Source organism: Anoplophora glabripennis, unplaced genomic scaffold (genome assembly GCF_000390285.2).
Source record: "Anoplophora glabripennis isolate ALB-LARVAE unplaced genomic scaffold, Agla_2.0 scaffold395, whole genome shotgun sequence".
In the NCBI taxonomy this organism is placed as follows: domain Eukaryota; kingdom Metazoa; phylum Arthropoda; class Insecta; order Coleoptera; family Cerambycidae; genus Anoplophora; species Anoplophora glabripennis.
The window spans coordinates 155940-180879 of record NW_019416558.1 but is presented as its reverse complement, the minus strand read 5'-3'; the positions used below and the strand labels follow the sequence as shown (position 1 = coordinate 180879).

Sequence of the window (24940 nt, the reverse complement as noted above, 5' to 3'; positions counted from 1 at the left end):
TTTTTTCTGGTCTTAAAATGTAAGTTGTAGATTTTGCACGATCTACAACTTTTGTATTGGATACTTTTTCGTTTGACGTCAATTTTTGCCGGAAATTCCAATAATACAATTTTTCATAACTTTTCAACCCCTCAAATCAACCCTCTGCCGCCTCTGCTCACGCATTTATTTATTTTTTTCGTTTATTATAAGCCCCCACGTAACAATTTTTTGTTTTTCCTCTAAATAAGCTATTTCGATCGGTCTATTTCCTCCGTTTTAACGCAGTTTTTTTATAAAATTAGTTTTTGTTGTAAAGAAATTTGTAATTTGCCTCTTTTGAATAAGCTGCATTGTAAATTACAAATTTCTTTACACCAATTCATATTTAGACAAACTGTGTAATAAAATCCATAAAAATGTATTGCTGGTTGCCTATTTGCTATAGAGCCCTCTTAATTTCAGCTCAAAATTGGATTACGTAAAAGCGCAGCTAGACTTTATCGCCCCGGATGGACGATTTCGCCCTAAACCATTCGGGGTGTCGGGAATGGTAAAAACAGTTCCATAGCGAAAATGTTTTTATTGAGATGTAATAACATTGTCATTGTGAGTAATAACCTCGAAAACACTTAACGATAATCAAAACTTGTAGACAAAAATATTTTTATTGTGAATTTAATGAAAAAAAGTATCACATACAGTTCAGAGTTGCGAAAATCTATATACAACAATCATCGATTAAAGATAAATAGTTACCTAAACGAGGGTAGGTAGATGACCTTACGAAAAGAAATAAGTAAAAGTCAAATCAACTTCACAAACATAAAAATCCAGTTATAACGTCATACATATATAAAAAATAATGATATAGCTATAACTTTTAATTTAACTCTGAATTATTTAAAAAATAAGTTTAAAACGATAATTAGACGGACGCCTTTAGCTAAGTGGAGGGCGGGGTGTGCAAAGCGACGTGGAGTGCCTGCTGTAGCTCGGAGGGCATCGCCTGGACCAGGTTCTGGAAAAACGTCTCGTCCGACTGCACCTGCCTGACGATGTTCAGCATCCTGAAGCCCTCCGGGTTGGCCGGTTCGATGGACTCTCTGAAGAACGCCTCCGCTATTATGTTTATTATCCTTGGAATATTTGAATTATTTGCACCTGGGGACAAAACCGGCCAGTTACGGACATGAACACGTCTATTATATCTGACAGCGCGAATCAAACCAGCATCGTAAAGGTGAGACCATTGTAAATATTGTTTGATTTTTATTGCCGTCGAGATATACCTCAAACGTCCATTACTACCCACTGCTTACCCGCAAAAGGAAAAATTCCATATAATTGAATGAACTAGTTTACCCCAGCTAGGGCTTCATGTAGTGTGTGCCATCTTGATACTTTTGAAGGTTTTCTGATACTTCTGGAGAAGATAAATAGAAAGTAGTTCAAATGTACCAGCTTAGATACTTGTGAAATAAATTGCACGGTGTAAATCGGTTTACGGTATGTTGACCCACTTAGGGCATTTTTTAATTTTGGCTGTTTTTTATAGTGTCAAGTAACTTATTTTTCGTAAATTGTTTTTTTTTTGTTGAATCCAGTGATGTGTGATATTTTTCTACAACTTATTTATATACTAATTAATTCAAAAAGATGTTTCTAATTTATTCGAATTAGCTACAAACGATTTAACTAATTTTAGATTAGTAGGTCACTCTCTGCCAGTCAAATAGGCAAAAATGGCTGGTTTTTTTGGCACAATTTAGTTCAGTAAACAATGACATGTAAAAATTAGGAAAAATTCCTTATAATTGAATGAACTACTTTACCCCAGCTGAATATTAGGGTTTCGTTTTCAAAATAGCGTCCACAGTTCGCAAAAAACAGATTCTTTCATTAAAAAAAAAAACTAAACATTTTAGAAAAAAATATTTTAGACAAACGTAGAACTTTTTAAAACAAAAATTTTGAGACCAGCCTGATGTCAACTGATAAACAAATGTATTAGTTATTTCAGAAAAACAGCCAAAAATTGCAATTTTTTAAATTTCTATATATCTAAAACAAAAAAATAATTTTTTATGAAACTTTCAGAATATGTAGTCCTTGGCAACTAGAATAAATGCTTTTTTGTAAAATTACAAAATATTTTATAGTTTTTATAAAAATTGAGTTTCTCAATGTAAAAAGATTTTTTTATGAAACTCTCAGAATATGTAGTTCTTGGCAAGCAGAATGAGTACATTTTTATAAAATTGCAAAATATTTGATAGTTTTTGCATAAATGGATTTTTTCGAAAAAATATATTTTTTTCAAGTTCCAATAAATCATACAGTAATGCATTTACGTGACCCATTTTAGGCTTAAAATTTTCTCTAAGAATTGTATTTTCCTGTGCAAATTGTGCACGTATTGCAAAATTATTGGAAATATGCGAAAAATCTACCGAAACTTTAACTTTTTTTTCAAGTCGAAAAATGTAGATCTCCTCCTTTTTGTTGAAATTTAATCAGAATAGCATTAATGCCATATGAAGGTCGACATTTTTTTACGAACTTAAAAAAATATATCTTTTTTTCAAAAAATCGCCATGGCCTCATTTTTTAATATTAATGTCTGAAATTTACACATGCTGTAGTTGAATACTTTTACTTCAATATAAAAAATAGTCCGCAATGACCCCCTTTATTTACAGGAAATATAATTTTGTTGGGCCCCGTAAAATTGTTGCATTGCTCGACACATTGATGCGCATGGTGGGAGAAAGACTGTCATGTGACTGTTGTATTTGTTAGTCGTAGGACATTTTTTTTTAATTAGTGAAAAAATTTCCGCTTTCAAATGGCAACAATGCTATTCCGATTAAATTTAAACGATAAGAAAAAGACCTACATTTTTCAACCCGCAAAAAGAACTCAAAGTTTCGGTAGATTTGCTGCATATTTCTAATTATTTTGCAATATGTGCACAATTTGCACAGGAAAGTACAACCGTAAGAGAAAATTGTAAGCCAAAGATGGGTCGCGTAAGTGCATTACTGTATGATTTATTGAAACTTGAAAAAAATGTCTTTTTTTCAAAAAACTCAATTTTTGCAAAAACTATAATATTTTGCAATTTTACAAAAACACGCTTATTCTACTTGCCAAGGACTACTTATTCTGAAAGTTTCGTACAAATTTTTTTTTTCGCTTTAAAAATATGTTTTTAAAAAATGTGATTTTTTGCCGGTTTTTTTCAATAACTAATACATATTTTTTTCAATTAGCATCAGACTGGGCTCAAAATTTTTATTATAAAACGTTCTACAACTTTTGTCTAAAACATTTTTTTCCAAAATGTTTATATTTGTTTTTAATGAAAACATTTTTTTGAGAACTTTGGACGCCATTTTGAAAATGAAGCCTTAACATACAGCTGGGATAAAGTAGTTCATTCAATTCCACAAAATTTTTCCTAATTTTTACATGTCTGTTCACTGAACTAAATTTTGGCAAAAAACCAGTTACTTTTGAAGATTTGACTTTCCTACTATTACTGGCAAAGAGTGACCTACTAATATAAAATTAGTTAAATCGTTTGAATGTAATTCGAATAAATTAGAAACATGTTCCTGAATTAATTCAATACCTTTAAAATAAAGTAAAATTGTATAAATAAGTTGTAGAAAATTATCACACATCACTGAACTCGACAAAGAAAACATTTTTTATGAAAAATAAAATAAGTTACTTGACACTATAAAAAACAGCCAAAAATAAAAAATGGCCCAAGTGGGTCCACATACCGTAAAGCAATTTGTGCCGTTCAATTTATTTCACAAGTATCTAAGCCGGTACATTTGAACTACTTTTTATTTATTTCCTTCAGAAGTATCGGAAAACCTTCAAAAGTATCAAGATTCAAGAGGGCACACACTGCATGAAGCCCCAACAGTTTTTTACGTGTCTTTGAACACTGAAAACCAACTATTTTCGACAATTTGACTTTCCTACTATTACTGGCAAGGAGTGACCTACTAATATAAAATTAGTTAAATGGTTTGTAGCTAATTCGAATAAATTAGAAACATGTTTTTGAATTAATTCAATACCTTCAAAATAAAGTAAAAATATATAAGTAAGTTGTAGAAAATTATCACACCACTGGATTCACCAATAAATAAAAAAGATTAAGAAAAATAAGTGATTTGACACTATAAAAAACAACAAAAAATAAAATATGCCTCAAGTGGATCAACATATCACGAAGCGATTTACATCGTTCAATTTATTTCACAAGTTTCTAAGCCGGTACATTTGAACTACTTTTTATTTATCTCCCCCAGAAGTGTTTGAAAACCCTCAAAAGTATCAAGATGGCACACGCTGCACTCTCCCATCTTCAAAGTAAAGACAAGTGACTTTCGGGACTTTTATCAATTTTTTTATTTATGCTGCGGTATAATACTCGAAAAAACTACTTAGGAAACGTTGCAAATAAATATTTTCAGACAATACAACAGCCGACTTACCTAAAACATGTTGATTATTCTGCTCTATAAGATCACATAAATATCCGTACACGTGTGGGGCCTCGTCGGCGTCCTCTATAACGGGCAACCAAGAGAACCACAAGGGAATAATCTCGTTCAGGTTGATCTGGGAATTGTTATACTTCATGATCTTCGTAATGGCCGAGATGGCATTTTCAGTCGCGTTGATATTCCTGGGATCCTTCGATTCAGGATCGGTGATCACCTCCACCAGGGCAGGTAGGATTTTGGCCAGTTCGGCGGCGAACTGGTCTCCACCAAACTGGGCCAGGACCCCCCAGCCGTACGCGGTGGCCTGACGCACCTCGCAGCTCTTGTCCTTGACGTAGACGGCGAGCGGCTGCAAGAAATATCCCTGGTATTTGGCACAGGCTGGACCGGTGAATTCGATGACGTCGTCGAAGATGCATATGCCCCACTGGCGGTCCGCCCAGCCCCGGTTCGGCGTTAACAGGCTGACGAAGTGGCTGCAGATCTGGTCAAAGAAGGGCAGGAAGTTGTCTCGGTAGACCATGAACATGGCGTGCACCACGTCGGCGATCTTGCTGAGGACGTATATGTCGTCGGATTCCTCGTCTTCGAGCTGCTCCTGCACCTCCTGCAAATGCGAATTCTCAATTTACAAAAATAAATAAATAAAAAAAAACAAATAAATTACAGACACACACACGTTTGGCAACTAACCTCATCGTAATCCTCGTCCAGGTGCTTCTTATGCCTGTCGTTGGCCCTCTCGAAGTGCTCCTTCATCAATTTATCGATAATCCTAAGTATCTCAGTCATGGACTCCTGGTCGATGTAGGATGGTCCCAGTTTCTGTACGCATCTGGCCAGAGAGTCCAGCATCACCATCAGCACGTCGCTTTCGGGTTCCGTGTCGATGGCCTTGAGCAGTTCGGGGCAGATGAAGCGCCACATGTCCCCGACAAACGCGGGACCCTTGCACGTGGCGCACTCCAGCAGCGAAGGGAGCGACTCGGCGGCCGCGTTCCTCACGCCGTCGTGGAAATAGAACTTGAGCATAGGCACCATCAGTTTGACCGTCTCCTCGGCGTAATTGGCGAAGCCTTCTTTCAGTTCTCTGGCGTAGCAGACCAGCATGCTGCAGGCCGCCGCTTTGTCTTCCAAGCCTGGGAAATCGTATCAGATGAGCGACGAGATTAAAATGAGGTGTTTGTTAATAACTTAAGATGCAGGGCGTGCTCCACTACACGACAGACCTTAAGGTCAAAGCCTGTCCGATTGGGCAACTGCAAACGTTGATAAAGGACTAATTTGGCATCGTAAAACAAGTGGTTGTAAAGATAAATCGGATTTTCCACCATCATGGGAGATTCGTTAACTTAAAACAAAGCCGTTGGAAAAATAAAACGTCTAAACTGTTGGATCAGAGAATTAAACAGGTTGTCAGCGTACTCCAAATGTCGACTAATTGACTTTGTTAAGTGTATCAGGCGTGTCTACAATAATTTAGCTTCATATTTGGACGAGACTAGACTTCCTGACCAAAAAAGAACTAAGAAATTGTTTCTATCAAAAAAATATATATATGGGCTAAGCAAATAAAATGTTTATTTGAAAAAATTCCTATTATTGTAAAATTGTCTAAAGGAACATAATACAAGACATCTCTCGTGAGTCAAAAACTTTGATTAGCTAACTTTTCTATTTCTAGTGAGGAAAACAGTTTTTTCACTGCAGGGAAAACCATCAATTTTAGCGAAAAATGACTCACATGACAGGTTGTAGGGAATAAAATTATCTACAAAATGCGACTTGTTAAATTAAAATCGGTTAATAAACAAAAAAGTTATTGCAAAAAAAAACAAGAAAAGTGCCCATTTTTTAATTTGTTTATAACTATCGCATTTATTGTTAAAATTTTATAAAACCTATGACAAGTTGAGGGTTTTGTCATACTTTAAAAGTGTGCCAATAGTGGGCGCTGTAGGTGCAATAGTTTTCGCACAATTCAATTTGTTTATAACGGAGGCTCCAAAAGTTATGAACTTTAAGCCTCTGTACAGGCGTTAATTTTCAACCAAACATGATTCTGAAAGCGTCATTGTAATCTTAAAGTCGTAATTAAGTTACCTATTAAAAAATATCACCGTTTTTTTGACATTAACATTCTCAAATTGTGCATTAAAAAAGCGTGCGTTTTTCGCTTATAAACAATTTGAATAAAATTGTTGCTATTTATGCTAGCTATCTCACCGAAAATAGATACAATGCATAGCTGACAAAAAAATACAAATTTAAAAAAAAAAGCACCCTCTACGACCAACAGGAGCCAAGATAATTTTTTTTTTTTAAATCATAGCGCAATTGTTTATAAACATTAAGACTTGAAATTTTTGCAAAATATAGTTTACGACCTAAACTACGATTTCCCGTGAATTGCATTGAAAAGTGTTGAAAATTAACGACTCACGAGCCCTTTAAAGAGAAGGTACTTGCTAAGTAAACTGTCCGGCGTGGTGTTGGGGAAAGCTCCTCAAAGCCAGTCGCGCGCGCGAGAAAAGTGAAATTCAAAGTTCAAAGTGATGCATGCTGTAAAATTTTGCAATATCTGGGCTTTTATTCATTGTAGAAACTTCTTTTTTTTTAAACTGGGGTAGCTCGATGAAAAAATACCAATGGGCATATTTACGAATTCGTAGAATAGCCCTGACCCCAGAAAAAATGCATCTGAATTTTTTACTGAATCTTTCTGAATCTTTTCCTGAATTTTTTTTTACAAAAATGTCAAAAATTATTGTTAAAACGAAATATTAATTAAACTTTCAATTTCGGAATTATTTTACTATTATTAAATAAATAAATGAAGCTATCGTTCATTTAAAAATTTATTTTTTTTACATATTAAGCCAAAGTAAACTTATTTTTTCAATATTTTGTTAGTTACTTAATTACGATTTAAGTAAAAATTCACAAATTATTTTCAAATTATTATTTATTGTTAAAAGGTTTAAACAAGAATAAAAAGCATTTGAATTTATTGCAAAATTCTCAAAATTAAAAAATATTAATAAAAATAATGCGGTCGATAAAATTACAATTTTAACTTCTTGAAAGGCGGTGAATTTGATTCCATATCATTTTCTTCTCCATTATCATATGAATCTTTGCAACATAATCAAAATTAATTCAAAAAATATTAATCACAACAATTTTCATTAATAGATATAAAGCAATATAATACGACAATTTAAAATTTAAATTTTTTTCTATTTTTATGAGAAATAATAATTGAAAATAATTTGTGAATTTTTTAATTTTACGTTTAAATAGCTAACAAAATATAAGCTTACTTTGGTTTAATATGTAAAAAAATAACTTTTTAAATGAACGAAAGCTTCATTTATTTATTTAATAATAGTAAAATAATTCCGAAATTGAAATTTTAATTAATATTTCGTTTCACAATTTTTTTGACATTTTTGTAAATTAAAAAAAAAATGCATTTTTTCTGGGGTTCAGGACTATTCTACGAATTCGTAATATGCCCATTGTTATTTTTTCGTCGAGCTACCCCAGTTTAAAAAAACGTTTAAAGTTTCTACGATGAATAGAAGCCGAGATATTGCAAAATTTACAGCGCGCATCAATTTGAACTTTGAATTTCACTTTTCTCGCGCGTGCGACTCGCTTGGACGAGCTTCCCCCACCACCACACCGGACATTTTACTTAGCAAGTACCTTCTCTTTAAAGGGCTGGTGAGTCGTTAATTTTCCACATATTTCAATGCAATTCACGGGAACTCGTAGTGTACGTTGTAAACTTTATTTTGCGAAAAATTCAAGTCTTAATGTTTACAAACAATTGGGTTGCAATTTAAAAAAAAAAAATTCTTATCTTGGCTCCTGTTCGCCGTAGAAGGTGCTTTTGTTTTTAAATTTGTATTTTTTTGTATCTATTTTCGGTGAGGTAGCATAAATAGCAACAATTTTATTCAAATTGTTTATAAGTGAAAAACGCACGGCACAATTTGAGAATGTTAATGTCAAAAAAACGGTGATTTTTTAACTTTTGGAGCCTCCGTTATAAACAAATTGAATTGTGCGAAAACTATTGCAGCTACAGCGCCCACTTTTGGCACACTTTTAAAGTATGACAAAACCCTCAACCTGTCTTAAGTTTTATAAAATTTTAACAATAAATGCGATAGTTATAAACAAATTAAAAAATGAGCTCTTTTCTTATTTTTTTGCAATAACTTTTTTATTTATTAACAGATTTTAATTTAACAAGTCTCATTTTGTAGATAATTTTACTCCCTACAAGCTGTGTGAGAGTCACTTTTCGCTAAAATTGATGGTTTTCCCTGCAAAGTGAAAAAACTATTTTCCTCACTTATTTGTTTAAATTGAAAAGTTAGCTAATAAAATTTTTTGACTCACGAGATGAGAGATGTCTTGTATTATGTTCCTATAGACAATTTTACAATAATATCGCAGATGGGAATTTTTTCGAATTTTTCTTTTTTTTTTCGCTAATTTTCCTGGTCTAATAGGCTAGAATGATGTTTGCTACTCGCTATGTACACTGGACTGTTAAGGAACAGAGAAAAGTATTATTTAGTGAAAAAATAACTCCTACGAATAAAAGATTTGACCCTGAATGCATTTCCAGCGTAGTAAAACATGGTGGTGGCAATTGTCGTCGCAATTTAACGATAGAGTACATAAAATAACCAAAAATAGAAAAACAACACACAAATACATATTTTTTTTTTTTACTCACCAGCAGTGCGTATTCCGAAATTCTTCTGTTCGCCCAAAGACACGAACTGCCAATCGTCGTCGCCTTCCACCCCCTGCATGTCATCGTTATCCAGAAGCGCCACGTCCGGCTTCATGGAAGCCGTTCTCATTACTGGTCCCATAACCAAAGGTAAGTATTGTTCAAAGCTCTTACCAAGAACCTAAGGGCAAATTAATAAGTTCATCACCGCAACCGTAACGAACAACGCTAAACGTGTTCACCTTGCAAATCCTAGACCAAGCCGAAATTAAATAACTCGTCTGCGGATCGTCGTCCGGTAACTCCGCCCCATCACCGTGCGTCTTCAGGAGCATATCCATAACCTCGGTGGCGTCGGCGCTGAACTTCTTCGACCCCACGGCCATTCCGATCAAAGTAACGCACTCGATCGCCTTACCTGAAATATTCCGCAAATAAATTCAGACACCTAAGAACCTTCATACAGAAAAATACCTCTTAATAACTTCAGTTCTTCCTTGTTTGCGTTCTGTATGATGTACTTCAAACAGGGCATCAGTCGGTCGTAGTAGGCAATGAATTCAGTCTCGGCCGTGTCGGCGACACTCGCGATTGTCGTCACGACCTGCTCCAGGACCAGTTTGGTGCCTTTCTCTACCAGTTCTTTGAATTTAGCCGTGAGGATGCCCTCCAGTTTGCCCATGAGGGCATCCAGGTAACCGCTGAGGATGTGCTTCGGGCAATCCTCGGCGAAATTTACCAAGGCGGCTCCTAGAATTTTTTTTTAACATTTTATTTAAATGAACCGAAAAAAGCAAAACTAACAAGACTGATTTTCCCAACTTGTTTTTTTCTATAAGCTTAAACTATCAATAAAAGTTCGTGACAGCAATAACAGTTTTTCTTCATTTTCAACCCCACTAAATATTTAGCATAAGTTCATTAACACCCCGTATACAGGACATTTCAGGACTCTCTATGGGTTTCCGCTATCAGGGGAAGGTTATACTGTACTTAAATACAAAATTGCAACAAAGGACGTTAATATAGTTTTGTTTCCATTAATAATAATAATTAATGAGTATACGGGTTCTTAACGGGCAACAAGTAATTAATGGATAAGCAAATTCTTTATGGGTAATGAGTAATTAGCGTATAACCCAGTTCTTAAAAGGTAACAGAGTATTTAGTGGGTGAGTTCTTAAAAAGTAACGAGTAATTAGTGAGTGCTTGTTAACAGATAATGAGTAATTTCCAAGTAAATGATTTAACAGGTAACAAATAATTATCAGATAAGCCAGTTCTTTATGGATAGTGAGTAATTAACATCTAAGCAAAGAGTTTTTTATGGGTAACAAGTAATTAATAGCTAAGCGAATTGTTAACGAGTAATGAGTAATTAGTAGGTACGCGAGTTTTTAAAATCAATGGGTATTTAAAGAGTAAGCAAGTTCTTAATAGGTAACGATTAATTAGAAAATGAGTTCTTAACAGATAACGAGTAATTACCAAGTAAATGAGTCAACGGGTAACAAATAATTATCGGATAAGCGAGATCTTTATGGATACTGAGTAATTAGCATGTAAACGATGAGTTTTTGGTGGATAACAAGTAATTAATGGGTAAGCAAGTTGTTAACAAGTAATGAGTTATTAGCGGATAAGCGAGTTCTTTAAAATCAATGGGTATTCAGAGTGAGTTCTTAATAGGTGATTAATTAGAGAATGAGTTCTTAACAGATAACGAGTAAATACCAAGTAAAAACCAAGTAAATGAGTTAACGGGTAACAAATGATTATGGGATAAGCAAGATCTTTATGAATATTGAGTAATTAGCATGTAAGCGATGAGTTTTTGGTGGGCAACAAGTAATTAATGGGTAAGCGAGTTGTTAACGAGTAACGAGTTATTAGCAGATAAGCAAGTTCTTTAAAATCAATGGGTATTTAAAGAGTAGGCGAGTTCTTAACAGGTAACGATTAATTAGAGAATGAGTTCTTAACAGATAACGAGTAAATACCAAGTAAATGAGTTAACGGGTAACAAATAATTATGGGATAAGCGAGATCTTTATGGATATTGAGTAATTAGCATGTAAGCGATGAGTTTTTGGTGGGTAACCAGTAATTAATGGGTAAGCGAGTTGTTAATGAGTAATGAGTTATTAGCTGGTAAGCAAGTTCTTAAAAATCAACAGGTACATAGCAGGTAAGCAAGTTCCTAACAGATAACGAGTAATTAGCGATTTCTTAATGGATAGGGAGTAATTACCAAGTAAGTGAGTTAACGGGTAACAAGTAATTATAGGATAAGCAAGTTCTTTATGGATATTGAGTAATTCGCATGTAAGCGATGAGTTTTTGATGGGTATCAAGTAATTAATAGGTAATGAATTGTTAACAAGTAATGAGTAGTTAGCTGGTAAGTTCCTAATCGATAATGAGTAATTCTCTGCAGGTAATGAATCACTGTGCATGAGTCCTTAAAAGGTACGAGCAATTAGTGGGTTCGTAATAAATAACAAGTAACTAGCATGTTAGTTCTTAACGAGTACGAGTAAATAACAGGTAAGTCAATATGTAATGAGTCATTATTCAGCGAGTTCATAATAGTTAATCGGTAATTAGAACCTTAACGGATAATGAGTAATTAATAGGTAAAAGGTAAATACCGGTTATTGTAAATGGGTTCCCTAGTATTAAAATTGACATGTATTCGGCTTCCCTAGTAATAATTTTATCGGGAATTGGGAAATATGTCAAAACTACTACCACGACCGTCAAAAAATATATTTACACTTACCGGCGTGAGCTTGGACCCTCGGATTACCGTTATCGTCCAACAACATCAGCAGTCCCGGCACCACCCTGTCGTGAAACTTCTTCTCGAACACCGGGGCGAAATCAGTAGACATCTGCCCCACGGCGTTGCAAGCGGCATACCTAACTCTAGGGTGCGGATCCTGGAGGTATCTGAGGACGCCATCCATGACGCCCGGCACCCCGTCCATGATCTGAGCGAGCATACCTTCCATCTGCTTGTGACAACCCTCCCCGATGGCGCTGAGCGCCATCAGGGCGGCATGTCGTTGTTTCCAATCGGGGCTGGCCAACATCCTGGGGATGCTCTGCGTTACGAGCGGCAGAATGATTTTCCCGCCTGAAACGGTCGATCGTTAGAACACTCCTTGATTAATACGGTACCAGGTCAATACCTAATCCGCAGGCTAAGCGATCCAAAGCAGCTTCGGCTACGACGTTGTTACAGTCGTTATCTTCGTCTAGAAGCTCGTCGGATTCCGCCCAACCGTCTTCCTCCTCCAGGTCGGCCATGAATTGTAATATCAGCGGGATGAGCTGTTCCATGTACTTGCTGGCATTTTTCCTGACCATCGCCGGCGCCATTTCAGCCAATGTGACCATAACCTACAATTTTTATTGTAAAATGCTAAACGTCAGGACGTTGACAGACATTGGAACAAAACGTATGTCAATTAAATATAGTTTGGATTTGGATATAATTTTACTGAGACAAGTACTGAGAAAATTAACACCGAAATTAAACAAAATCCTTGAAGCAGGATCCTTATTCCTATACCAACAGAAAGTGCAGAGCATTTGAAAGTTATTTTATTTCCTTCGCGTTTGCAATTAAATTTCGAGAAAACAAAAACAGATCATTCAACAAATGATAAAACAATTTAAAAAGGCACAAATGGTTGGCGACGTGTGAAGAAAGGATGAAATCTTCATCAGCAAGTCAATAGGCTGTCCAAATACAAGTCCACATCATAGTTAATGACAGATATATAAAAGGTGTGTTTTGGTTCCGACAGAGAACGGTTCTAGGACTGTTCAACTTAGTTGACCATTTCATTCATAAGAACATTTAAGCCAAGACATACTTATAAAACAGTTGGGTAACTATTCTGAACTGTTTTAAAACTGTCCGCTGACAAAACCAAAACAAGCCTAAAGAAAATTTAAAAAACGCCAATGTATTTGCAAAAAATTTGAAAAACTTTTAACGAAAAGGTTATGTTAAAAAACCCAGCAACTGGCCTCAACAATGTACACTGGGAGTATAATTAAAAAGTTTGATTTCGAAATTCCTTTTTAAGTAATTAAAATTTTTAAGTTTTGTCTGCGACATACAGAAATTCATAACAAATGTAAAATAGGGCAAGTTGTTGTTATTCCGAAAACTAACTCGGATTGTTCGAAAATAAATAATTATTAACCAAATAACACTCATTCCGGCATAAGGCAAATTTTTGGAAAAAATCATTAAAGGCAAAATAGAATTGAAATTCAATTTCATCCCCTTATTACTGATGCAAAATTCTGGAGAATTTCTTTTCGAAGAATATTCCTGAGAGCAAACGAGAAACTATTTTAAGGTATATTACAATATAAAGAAATTTAAAAAATTGGATTTTCGTTGTTTTGTTCCTAAAATGTCTAGTTGTTCATAAATTCTATACCGGGTGACCCGAAATTAACGCCACAAAATTTGATCATAGATTCTTAAGAGAAAGAGTGACCGCAAAAAACCTGTGACTTTCCCCGTTTTTTCACAATTCGCAGAGAATTTAAAAAAATACATAAAAATATATTTTTTGTCACAAATTACTTGTAAAAAACTGAAATTTCAAAAATTACCCCTACTTAGGGGTTGAAATAATACCAAAACTGATAAATTTCAATATTACTAATTGATATAAAAACTATTAGCATGTGAATTATCTTAATATATTTTTTTTTTTGGAATTTTTACAATTATTTCTGATAATCTCTATTTTTGGGGATGATTCCACCCCTGAGTGTGCTTAGGGGTGGATTTTTTAATTCAACATTCACATTTTTCAGTCATGAGAACAAATCTTTCTTTGTATTCAGAATTATTCGATAGAAAAATTCAGATGATAATAGTTTTTATATTTATTGGTAATATTAAATTCTTTATTTTAAGAGTCTTTTCAACCCCTAAATAGGGGTGATTTTTGAAAAAATTTTACGAGTAATTTGAGACCAAAAACATATTTGTATCTATTTTCATTAGTTCTCTGCGAATTGTGAAAAAACAGGCCAGTTTTGCGATCACTATACGGAACCCGTTATTTTTTTATTTTTGCCTAGTGGTCCCCTCTCTCGGAGACCCCTAAATCCACCCCTAATAAGTCTTTTCTTATATCTCAGAACCCTGTTGTACAAGAATCACTAATTTTGATACAAGTGCTATGCTTTTTAGCGGGAAACCCCCGTAAGACACCTTTTTCATGGGGGCAAAAAAATTTGGTCGCATATTTGAATTTCACAATGTTTTCAAGAAAAATGGCAAAATGTGATCGAAATGCATCGCCAGCCACCTACGATTAATAAGTAGTATTTCATACAAATCATGATATGCATTCGATAAATTGTTACATTTTTCTCAAAAACATTGCGTTTTACGAAATAAATATCGAGATAAAAAAATTCCTAAATTCAATGGCTTTCTAGCGGATAATAATTTTTAAGAAATTCAAATATGCGACCAAATTTTTTTGACTCCAAAGACAAGGGGTCCCACAAAAAAGTGTCTTAAGGCAGATCCCCGCCAAAAAGCGTATCACTATCAGATTCCACATATCATAAAACCTCTGTGTACCAAATTTAGTGATTCTCGTACAACAGGATTCTGAGATATAAAAAGACAATTCTTAGGGGACGATTTGAAGGGGTTGTAACTCCGAAAAAGGGGGGTACTTGGCAAAAATAAAAAATACTGGTTCCCTAAATTTGTCTTAAGAATCTGTGACCAAATTTCAGGACAGCCGATATATCGTTGCAATATTATTGGAAATGTATTATGCAAAGTTTCTATTATTCACTGAAATGCTCTAAAAACTTTTCAATATCAAGAAATATGATTAGTTTTATTAAAATTATAATTTTGTCAATTTATCAATTGTGAGAAAAAGCATACCTTTTCTGCCGAGTAGATGAGTGTAATGTAGACGTTACAGAAAACAAAGAAAATGTATAACAATAAAAACAGCGGGTATCGCCAAGCACCAATGCACGTGTGTATTATGAAAAATTTGTGCGCAACGCTCTCCAGAATTTTGTTCTCAGTACTTTTCGGAAAAATATTTTTTAAAATTCACAAACGTTTGTAGAGAAGTAACAAGAACGTCCTCGAGCTCGCATCACTACACCTTATGATCTTAACCTCCAAATCGCAAACAACCAAAATGAACAATGTAGAAACAGCTGTCAGCTCCCGACAACAAAAAAACCTTTCCACTTCCAACGTTTCATCAGACTCAAGGTCCTGTATATCGCAAAATATGGATGATACGGTTCTAGTGACCACAAAAAAATGAGACAGAAAACGATGCCGAAGATGCGAAATATGACAAATCAAACTCAATTGTGGTTAAACATTAAACAAATGGAAATTACGACGCATTCACCTAAGCTGCGATTTATAATTTTCAATCATTTCTTGGCCAACTTTTCCCCAGCTATTTCAATAGGGAATCAACAAGTAAGACAACCTCAAAACATCAAATACATAATTAACATAAAAAATAATCGACTTACTTCAAGAGCCAACTGCCTCCAGCTGTCCAAAGCGCCAGCGTCGCTGAAGATCTTCATGCACATATCGTAGATCGGAAGCAATTGAGGCCTAAGATATTTCGGTGTGTTCTCCGCCAAATCGATGAGAACTTTCAAGAGAGTATCGTCGTTCTGCTGCTGCACGCTCTCCGCTATAACGTGCAGCATGGGCGCCAGCAGGTCGGCGTAGTGTTTCAATATCTGCGTCTCCTTGTCGTTAATCAAGATAAAGGCGCCTACGGCCCGTACGGCCTGGAATCGCACCTCGTAGGCTTCGGTGGGAGCGAGGCTCTGCAGCAACATCTGTTTGATGAGGTCCAGGTAGTTGTTCTGCTGGTTGCCGAACACTCCCGGCACGCTGGTGAACATCTGGAGGGCGGCCTCTTTGAGGACCGGATTCGGGTCGTTTGCGCAGTGGAAAAGAAACTGTGAAATAATGTATTTTCTTTAAAATACAAACAGGAAAGGACCTTTAGGGTTAGAAATTACGAATATATAGCACAATGACTTCATATTTCAATAGTTTTTTTATGAAGTGCAGACTGAAGTTTTTTCTGGTAGTTATTTTAGGTTAGGTCCAGTAAGTTAGGTTAAGTCAGGTTAGATTTAATTCTAATGCGTCAAAACTTCAGATTCATGTTCAGGATCAGGAAGTCAAAATCGTTTGTTTGTTTTCTGAATTGTCTTTAATTTTACAATTTTCCAGAAAACGATATTCGACTGTCACAAAATGACTTCAGATTTACAACCAAGAGGTTAAAATTAAAGTATACATACTTAAAAAATTATTGAAATCTCATTTATAATAAAGGAAAATGTGCATTGTTTTTAATTTTTACGAAAATAAAAACTTCACATCCATAGTTAGCAATTCTAAAAATAGGCTCATAATCTTTACTTATTTAATCCAGATCAAATGGTGATTCATACCATTGTCCCATATATAGAGCTTGAAAGGTTGTTTCTTAAAACACCGAAACTGTACCATTAGTCACACTTTCTTTGAATATAAAAAGTATTTGGCTAGTTCAATGGAACAATAAAACAACTACCAGAATTTTACACAGAACAAACATATTTGTCACAGTTCATTATTTTTAGAAAACAGTGTACATTAAAAAGTTTCACAGAAATATTTTTATATGTTTATCTTTTGCAATTTTTTAATACCTATATCTTAAATTTGTAAACGGAAACGCTTAAATAACCAACAAAGTCGAGTATATGATCCATTACAAAAATGCATAACTTTTTTTAATGAAAAATAACTTTATAATTCTTTTTTCAAGACCAAATTTGATTACGCTTCACTTATTTGGATCTGTAGCTTTAAAACAAATTGTATTGCAATCAAGCATGCGCAAAAAATTTTAGTGCTCCAAATTAAACAGAGTATAACCCACAACAATTCTTGATAAACTTCTATTTTTGTAGCTTACAAAATCAGCAAAAGGATTTTTCTATAGTGTTTTAACACAAATCGAATAAGACTCTTTTTGATGGTCAAATATTTTAAGTATGTTCACATTTCTAACTTTATATGAGGTATTTGAAATCTTTATTTACTAGGCCCAGGAACAAACATTTTTAAATTTTCACTTTTTACTTTATTGAAAAACATAAAACCATCTTTTTTTAATTACACTTTTTATGTATACAACTATTCATTTTTATTGTATTATTAGTAGAAACTCATAGTAATTTTATTTCATTCCCTTATAGGTATTAAACTAACTAAAAAAATACACTGACAATGATTTTAAGGACTTACCTGTAGAAATTCAGGCCACTGGTTGTTTCCATCATCATCTATCAAATTCCTTGCAACTTCAGCGACAACCTCACACACTTTATGCCTCAGCTGTTCGGTCTGTACCTGCTGTACGGCCAGCAAAACCTGGTCTTTCAACTGCACCTGGCTCTCGGCAGGCAATTTTGGGTAGAACTCCATAAAGTCGTTGGAGAAGACTCTCCGCAGCAGAACTGCGGACATCTGTCTGGCCTCATCGCCCAAGTTGGCATTATGGATCGCCCCCAACAGGTGACTCACTTTCGTTTCAATAGGCAAATTTGAATAAGCATCCTTAGAAAAAAAGACATAGCTGTAAAAATTTATATTGCCACTAAAACTAGATGCGAGTTATTGATGATTAAGCGAAATAACGATTTTATTAGCATTGGCGCCCTTTTTATCTATTAATAGCTAAACAATTAATCTATCTAGCAATTCAGGGGAACTTGTGTTCTTTGGTAAATTATCATTTTTTGATGCAAAAACACTTGGTAGGTCGTAGGATTCTAGGGTATGCCTTAGCGATGAATCACGGCCCGGTTTATGAATATATAGGACCATGCTGTTAGAGCGGTACACGTTGTGAGCATGAAAAAAGTTAGCATAAAATATTAGAAAATAATCTCTAACACTGCGTAAATTTTTAATTGGCTGGGAGATAATTAATTAAATATGACAAATACTTACCTCTGCTTGAGTTCTGATATTATTATCTGTGGATAAAAGTGATGTCAGTATTTGGTAAAATTGCTCTTGATCGGCGGCCATGGCGCCTACACATGAAAGAACGATGACAAGTAAACAATATGGCCAACATAAATGTTAGTAACAAGTTACAGACAAAACAATGCAGCCACCTACCTAATATATCTTAGTAAAGATCGGGGATATCAAACTCTGTCTATATCACCTTTTATTACAACAAAAACTGATCATTACATTTCGATAAGCAAAATGCAACACAAAAATAGTTATATATGCAAATATTTGTTATTTTATACATTTGTAGTGGCACTTACGTGGCAATGTAGATTTCGGTATAACCGACAGAGTTATCTTTTTGACAACAAGAAATGTCAAATTACTGTCAAAAGACTCAAAAGTTTAAATGTGTACGAAAAAACAAAACCACGTTTCATAATTTATTAAAAACTCAAATTCTTAAATAAAAGTTAAAAAGTCTTAAGTAAAAGTTAATAGAAGTTCGTTGTCACTAGATTAATATTATTTCACTTAACTTGCTTTTTATTGATTGTTGGTTGCTATAACCTATTTTTGTTTCAAGATGCCAAAAGTTAGATCAACATCGGGTGCCCCCCGAAAACAAGGGTTTAATAAATCCAATCATTCTATGAATCCTGAGAGACCCAAAGATGGGGTGAAAGGTGTAGCGAAAGTGCGTACCAAAGGTACCATCAAGCGCTTGCAAATGTACAGAAATTTCAAAGCGAAAAGGGATAAAACCGGAAAAATCTTGACGCCTGCTCCTTTCCAGGTATTTATTTGTAAAATAATGTTTAAGGCGTATTTTTTAACATCAATAATTTTTAGGGCTGGTTAAAATCTGGGACCATTGCTAGAGTTGAGCCGAATCAGAAATGGTTTGGCAATAGTAGAGTTATTTCACAGAATGCTTTACAAAAGTTCCAAACCGAGTTAGGAGCCGCTGTAAAAAACCCTTACCAAATTGTTATGAAACCCACTACCTTACCTATAACTTTGCTGAATGAAAAAGCAAAAAACGCCAGAGTACATTTATTAGACACTGAGAGTTTCGAAAGCGTGTTTGGACCAAAAAAGAGCAGGAAAAGACCAAACATCTCAGTGAAGGGATTAGAAGAACTAACTCAGTTAGCTGAAAAAAATGCAGGTGAATATAGTAACGAAAAGGATTCCAACATCATTAAAGATGACGGTGGCATCCGAGACCTTCCCAGAGATTGGGTTATGGCTGCGGGTCAATCCAGGAGGATCTGGAACGAGCTTTACAAGGTAGTGGACAGTTCCGACGTGCTGTTACAGGTTTTAGATGCAAGAGATCCCATGGGAACTAGATCTTCGTATTTGGAGAAATATTTAAGGACCGAAAAACCACACAAGCACCTCATATTTATTTTAAACAAAGTGGACCTGGTGCCCACTTGGGTCACGCAGCGTTGGGTCGGTATTCTAAGCAAGGACTACCCCACTGTTGCTTTTCACGCCAGCATAACGCATCCCTTTGGAAAAGGATCGCTAATAAACTTACTGCGACAATTTGGTAAGTAATGTCCTTGTTTGTAATACAGTTAAACAAGTTAAACTTAAGCTGTTTAGGAATGAATATCCAAGGGTGATGACGGTTTTGTGGAAGAATCGTCATCTACTATTTTCCTCCTTAAGTTTAACTAGTTTTCTTACTAAACAAGTGCTCCGCTCTATTTTGTACAAATCTTAATTTACGTGCTTAATTTACAGCAAAATTGCACATTGACAAAAAGCAGATCTCTGTGGGATTCATCGGATATCCGAATGTAGGGAAATCGTCTGTTATCAACACGCTACGGAGCAAGAAAGTGTGTAAAGTGGCTCCGATCGCTGGGGAAACTAAAGTGTGGCAATATATCACCCTCATGAGGCGCATATATCTCATAGACTGTCCGGGGGTAGTGTATCCCTCTGCTGAAACGGATACAGAGAAAGTTCTTAAAGGCGTGGTTAGGGTGGAGCTGGTTAACAATCCCGAGGACTACATAGCGGCGGTTTTAGAGAGGGTTAAGCCAGAATACATGAAAAAGACTTACAAGGTAGACGATTGGAAGGATCATACGGAATTTTTAGAGAAATTGGCGCAACGCTCTGGGAAATTGTTAAAGAAAGGCGAACCGGATATTGCCAGTGTAGCAAAGATGGTTTTAAACGACTGGCAGAGAGGAAAGCTTCCTTTCTACTGTTGCCCTCCGGGTTTTGAGACTCCTTTGGAAACTCCCGAAGAAGATAATACAAAGGAAGAGACTTTGAGTGTCGTGCAGGACTTTAGGAAGATCCGTGTTGGTCTTACCTTCGAAGGAGAAGACGTAAAGTCGTTGGAACCTATTCAGAACGTCGAGAATGCCGTTGAAGAGTACTCGGAAGATAAATCCAGCGCCGATTCTACTATAGATAAAAGTGGGAGTGTAGAAGACAGCATTGATGACGATGGTGGTTCCGATTCAGACATCAGTTTTTATTCTGACATGGACAGTGCAGAGAATGAAAAAGAAACTCAGTATGCAGTGTCTAGTAGTGGTGCTTTTACAGTTGAAAACTTGAGCAAAGCAAAATCGAAGAAGAGTAAATCTGCGAAGGGCGATGAAGAAATAATTTCTGGGAAAAAATTGACGAGTAAACAGAAAAGGGCTGTGGAAAGGGCGCAGAAGAGGAAGAAGATTGGAAGCAATTTCTACGAAGTTACAAATGTTAAGAACAGGAATAGAAATAAGAAGAAAAAAATTGTTTAAGTTGTGTTGGTTCTCTTGTCTCTTTCTGTTGTTTAATAATAATAAAGATTTCTTTTTGAGTATATTTTTTTATTTAGGTACATAATTCAAAAGGTATTATTTAAATATATTGAGTTTATTCTTTTTTCATACATATTGATACCCTAAATATTAAGGTAGAAGTTTTTACTAGAATAAATATAAAATTTGTTCAAGGTAATACGTATTTATTTTCAAATGTCTGCTTAAAAAAAATAATTAACTACATCAGAGAAATACATAAAGAAAATTACATCAATGGCCAGGTATTTATTGTCATATTATAAAACAGTCGAATAGAAATTAAAAACAGCAATTTTTAATTTTTTTAATAAAATGTTTCCCTATTTTTAATATTTGTTTCACCCTGTACACTTATACGTGTTTTTGATGTTAAAAGGAAAAGGAAAGGAAAATTTATTATATGATTAATATAAGGAATATTTTTAATAATTTTTATCTGAATATCTTAAAGCTTGTCTGAATCAAACTAAATGTATTGGCCAATTTTTAATTTAGAAATAAATGGTGTTATTTTATTCAACCATTTAAAATTCCTACAAATTTTAACACTATCAAAATATGGAAAAAAATTACACATTTTTCGAAAAATGTCACGTTAAGCGCCGAAGAAAATTTTGATATCTTCATCACTGGGCCTTTACTATATCCTTATGGTGCCTTTCAAACCAAGCCTTTATCCATCAATAATTTTTACAAGTGAAGTCCCTCTGCTGCAAAATTGTCAAAAATATAAAACAGACACCGGTGTCTGCACTGGCCCTGTGATTAAATGTTGCCTTGCTAGGCCAAAGCAGACACGTTTTGCAGACACATCATGATCGATCACAGGGCCAAAACAGACACATTTAGTAGACATATCCGAACCTGCATTTTCTGACAGGATATATTATAGTGGCGCGGTAGAAACGAGTGCATTCCAAGAAGCAAAATCCGGAAAATAACCACATATTGTGAAAATTGCGACGGTAAACCCAGGTTCTGTTTAGATTGCTTCAATGTAGCACATAATATTACCTAATAATATTAGTATAAGTAAATATTATTTACTTTGTTTTATTTATTCTACCATTTTTATTTTCAAAATGAAAGTATGTTGTTCGAGTTACTTTCATCGATTTCGTTTGTGTTGAATGTATGTTTATTTTTTTTCAAATAAATGACTTATAGGATCACTCTGTGTTATTTTGCTAATTACATCACTGTGTCTGCTATGGCCGAGTCATAGAATCCCAAAAAAGCAAATCATCAGGGGACCACATTAGACACACGTCATAAAATCAATGCACGACGCGCTCAGGCCTGCCCACATATACGGATATTTGCGAATGGGCCAGAGCAGACACTCCACCATAGGAATTGTAGATTGAAAGTGCCTGTTCGGCACATTTGGACAAATACTGAAGCAGACACCGATGTCTGCGCCAGCCCAGTGACTAAAATAACGAACAGATACCGGTGTCTGCCATGGCGTTTAATGTGTTAAAATAATATTTTCCCTAAAATTATTTTGTATGCCTAGATTGCTCTTTTTCAATGTTCAGAAAGCAGAAGTTATCGGAAGAATTAAAGTTTCTAAAATCGAATTTTATATAGCAATCACTAGAATTTTTTGTTAAAAATGTACATACGAAATATTGACAAAAATTTAGAAAATATATATTGATACAGAGCTTATACTTTACAAACTGGAAAATTTTTAAAATCTATCTGGAAATATGGAATTTTCTGGTCAAAACTGGGTATGCATCAGGTTTATAGAAATTGTTCAAAATAATGGTTATTTCAAATCAGATGCAATTATTGATTATGAAAATTTACCAATATACCCTATATGTAAACCTGAGATACTCGAAAATGATTCAATTTAGTGAAATTAACCAACATTTGCATAATTCTGAATAAATTAGTGTCCAAATGCCTCAAACTTGAAATTGAAATAAGAATAAAAGCAGGGATATTACAAAAAACAAATCTACCGCCCCTGTTTAATGGATTACATCCACTTTATGATCCATTTTCGTAAAAAGTTACCCTCCATCCTCTAAACTATGGAGTGTAAAGTGTCTTCCCTTCCATGTCAACGAAAACAAAAATTAGGGGTGCATGAAATGTAAATGAACTGGATCCCATTCAATCAGATTGTGACCGAAACTTTGGCTTTCCATAAATGGAATAATTTCCATGACGCAGTAGTATCTATCTACTTTCTTATAATATGTATTATGGACTATTGCGAGAAAGTTTTTGATAGCTTTTCCATCTGAATACTTCGTGGAAAGGAGTTCCAGAGAAGTTGCCAATCTTCTTACAAAACAGACAGTGAATTTGTAACAAGCTGTTACAAATTCGCTTCTCATTACAGGGATCTCGGAAACGACAAGAGATGCAAACTAGCTTAAATAGGGGCAAAGTTGCGTAATCAAGAGGCCGACATTGTGCCTCTAAAAAAACAAGGTTAACGTAATTAGTTTTCGAAATATTTGAAAAAAAACGAAATTTTGGAAATTCGTTTTTGTTTAATTTCACCCTTGTTTGAGGAGATTTTGAAAAACGAAGAACACTTTCTCATGGCCACTTTTTGCCCTCTATGGAATGACATAATCAGTTTTTATATGTAATGTTTCGTCTCTCCAGGACCATCATCCACTTCGTCTCTCCAGGACCATCATCCACTTCATTTTTTTAAATACAGCCCTGGAAATTTTATTACATTTTTTGCCTCAGACTAACAATACTTAGAGCATACGATAATTCAAGAAATATAGAAATCAAAAAAAATTAGATAAATTTGGAACGAGTACATTGAAGATGATTTTTTCGAGACAAAACGTCTTAATCTGGTTCGGGCTGAGGCAGTACAGTATTGGGAGTCATGAAGGCTTGCAAAAAATGTAATAAAATTTTCAGGGGCGTATTTAATAAAATGAAGTTTACAATGGTCCTGGGAGACGAAACGTTACATATAAAAATTGATTCTGCCATTCGATAGAGGGAAAAAAGTTGCCATGAGAAAGTGTTTTTCATTTTAAAATATCACCTCAAACAAGACTGAAATGAAACAAAAACGGATTTCCAAAATTTTGTTTTTTTTTTCCTAATATTTCGAAAACTAATAATGTTAGTCTTAATTTTTTAGAGGCATAACGTTGGTCCCCAGATTACGCATCTTTGCTCCCACTTAAGCTAATTCGTATCTCTTACCGTTTCTGAGAACCCTGTAGTGAGAAGAGAATTTGTAACAGCCTATATGGTTCAACCTATCAAAGTGACTAGCACTGCATCAGCTGTTAAACATACATTTGAAGTTGATAAATTTGTAATAATAATTAATGCCTCCCAAAACAAAAAAAATTGGCACGTGGTCTACGACAGCGGTATTCAACCTGTGTTCTGTGGAACCCAGGGGTTCCGCACAACCTGGTGAGGGTTCCGCGACTCAGTCAAAAATTTAGAATTTTATTATCGATAATTACAAAATTCTAAAAAATTTATACTCTTAAAACTTTTTATTTTTATAAGTATACGAGTATAAGTTACTACAAGATCTTTATCTATTTATGCAAGTGCAAGTAAGTCGGCTTAAAACTTATAAGCTGGCGCAGCATTCGTCGCATTGGTTACATCGCCTCTCCCTTGATTTTTGGCCAGAAATTTATAAGGAATATCCTGAAATTGCTGCCCAGGCAATAAATGTATTAATGCCATTTGCAACTACATACCTACCTGTGCGAAAAATCATTTTCCAAGTATGTGACAAATACAAAGTATCGCAATA

The 24940-nt window shown here is 34.8% G+C and overlaps 2 protein-coding genes across 2 annotated transcripts; one reads left to right on the top strand and one right to left on the bottom strand.

The window, feature by feature from the left end:
* Positions 1–545: 545 nt before the first annotated feature.
* Positions 546–18597, bottom strand: LOC108909726 (importin-5). The gene is made up of 12 exons (XM_023454926.1): positions 18506–18597; positions 18332–18417; positions 17624–17935; positions 15835–16278; positions 12462–12672; positions 12050–12406; positions 9742–10017; positions 9510–9685; positions 9268–9448; positions 5205–5650; positions 4500–5118; positions 546–1143 (listed from the first exon to the last, which is right to left on the bottom strand). The coding sequence occupies exons 2-12, from the start codon at positions 18410–18412 to the stop codon at positions 926–928; spliced, it is 3321 nt and encodes a 1106-aa protein (XP_023310694.1). The 5' UTR covers positions 18413–18417; positions 18506–18597; the 3' UTR covers positions 546–925.
* Positions 18598–18739: 142 nt separating this feature from the next.
* Positions 18740–21182, top strand: LOC108909716 (nucleolar GTP-binding protein 2). The gene is made up of 3 exons (XM_018714123.1): positions 18740–19139; positions 19196–19904; positions 20102–21182. The coding sequence occupies exons 1-3, from the start codon at positions 18930–18932 to the stop codon at positions 21121–21123; spliced, it is 1941 nt and encodes a 646-aa protein (XP_018569639.1). The 5' UTR covers positions 18740–18929; the 3' UTR covers positions 21124–21182.
* Positions 21183–24940: the final 3758 nt, after the last annotated feature.

Bases quoted from the DNA above. Each gene is read 5' to 3' on its own strand.
- LOC108909716 (XM_018714123.1), top strand. From the start codon at position 18,930: ATGCCAAAAGTTAGATCAACATCGGGTGCCCCCCGAAAACAAGGGTTT. The intron at 19,140-19,195 runs GTATTTATTTGT...AATAATTTTTAG, and splicing joins TGACGCCTGCTCCTTTCCAG to GGCTGGTTAAAATCTGGGAC. The intron at 19,905-20,101 runs GTAAGTAATGTC...CTTAATTTACAG, and splicing joins AAACTTACTGCGACAATTTG to CAAAATTGCACATTGACAAA.
- LOC108909726 (XM_023454926.1), bottom strand. From the start codon at position 18,412: ATGGCCGCCGATCAAGAGCAATTTTACCAAATACTGACATCACTTTTA. The intron at 12,673-15,834 runs GTAAGTCGATTA...TAAAAATTGTAG, and splicing joins GGAGGCAGTTGGCTCTTGAA to GTTATGGTCACATTGGCTGA. The intron at 10,018-12,049 runs GTAAGTGTAAAT...AAAAAATTCTAG, and splicing joins GAGGGTCCAAGCTCACGCCG to GAGCCGCCTTGGTAAATTTC.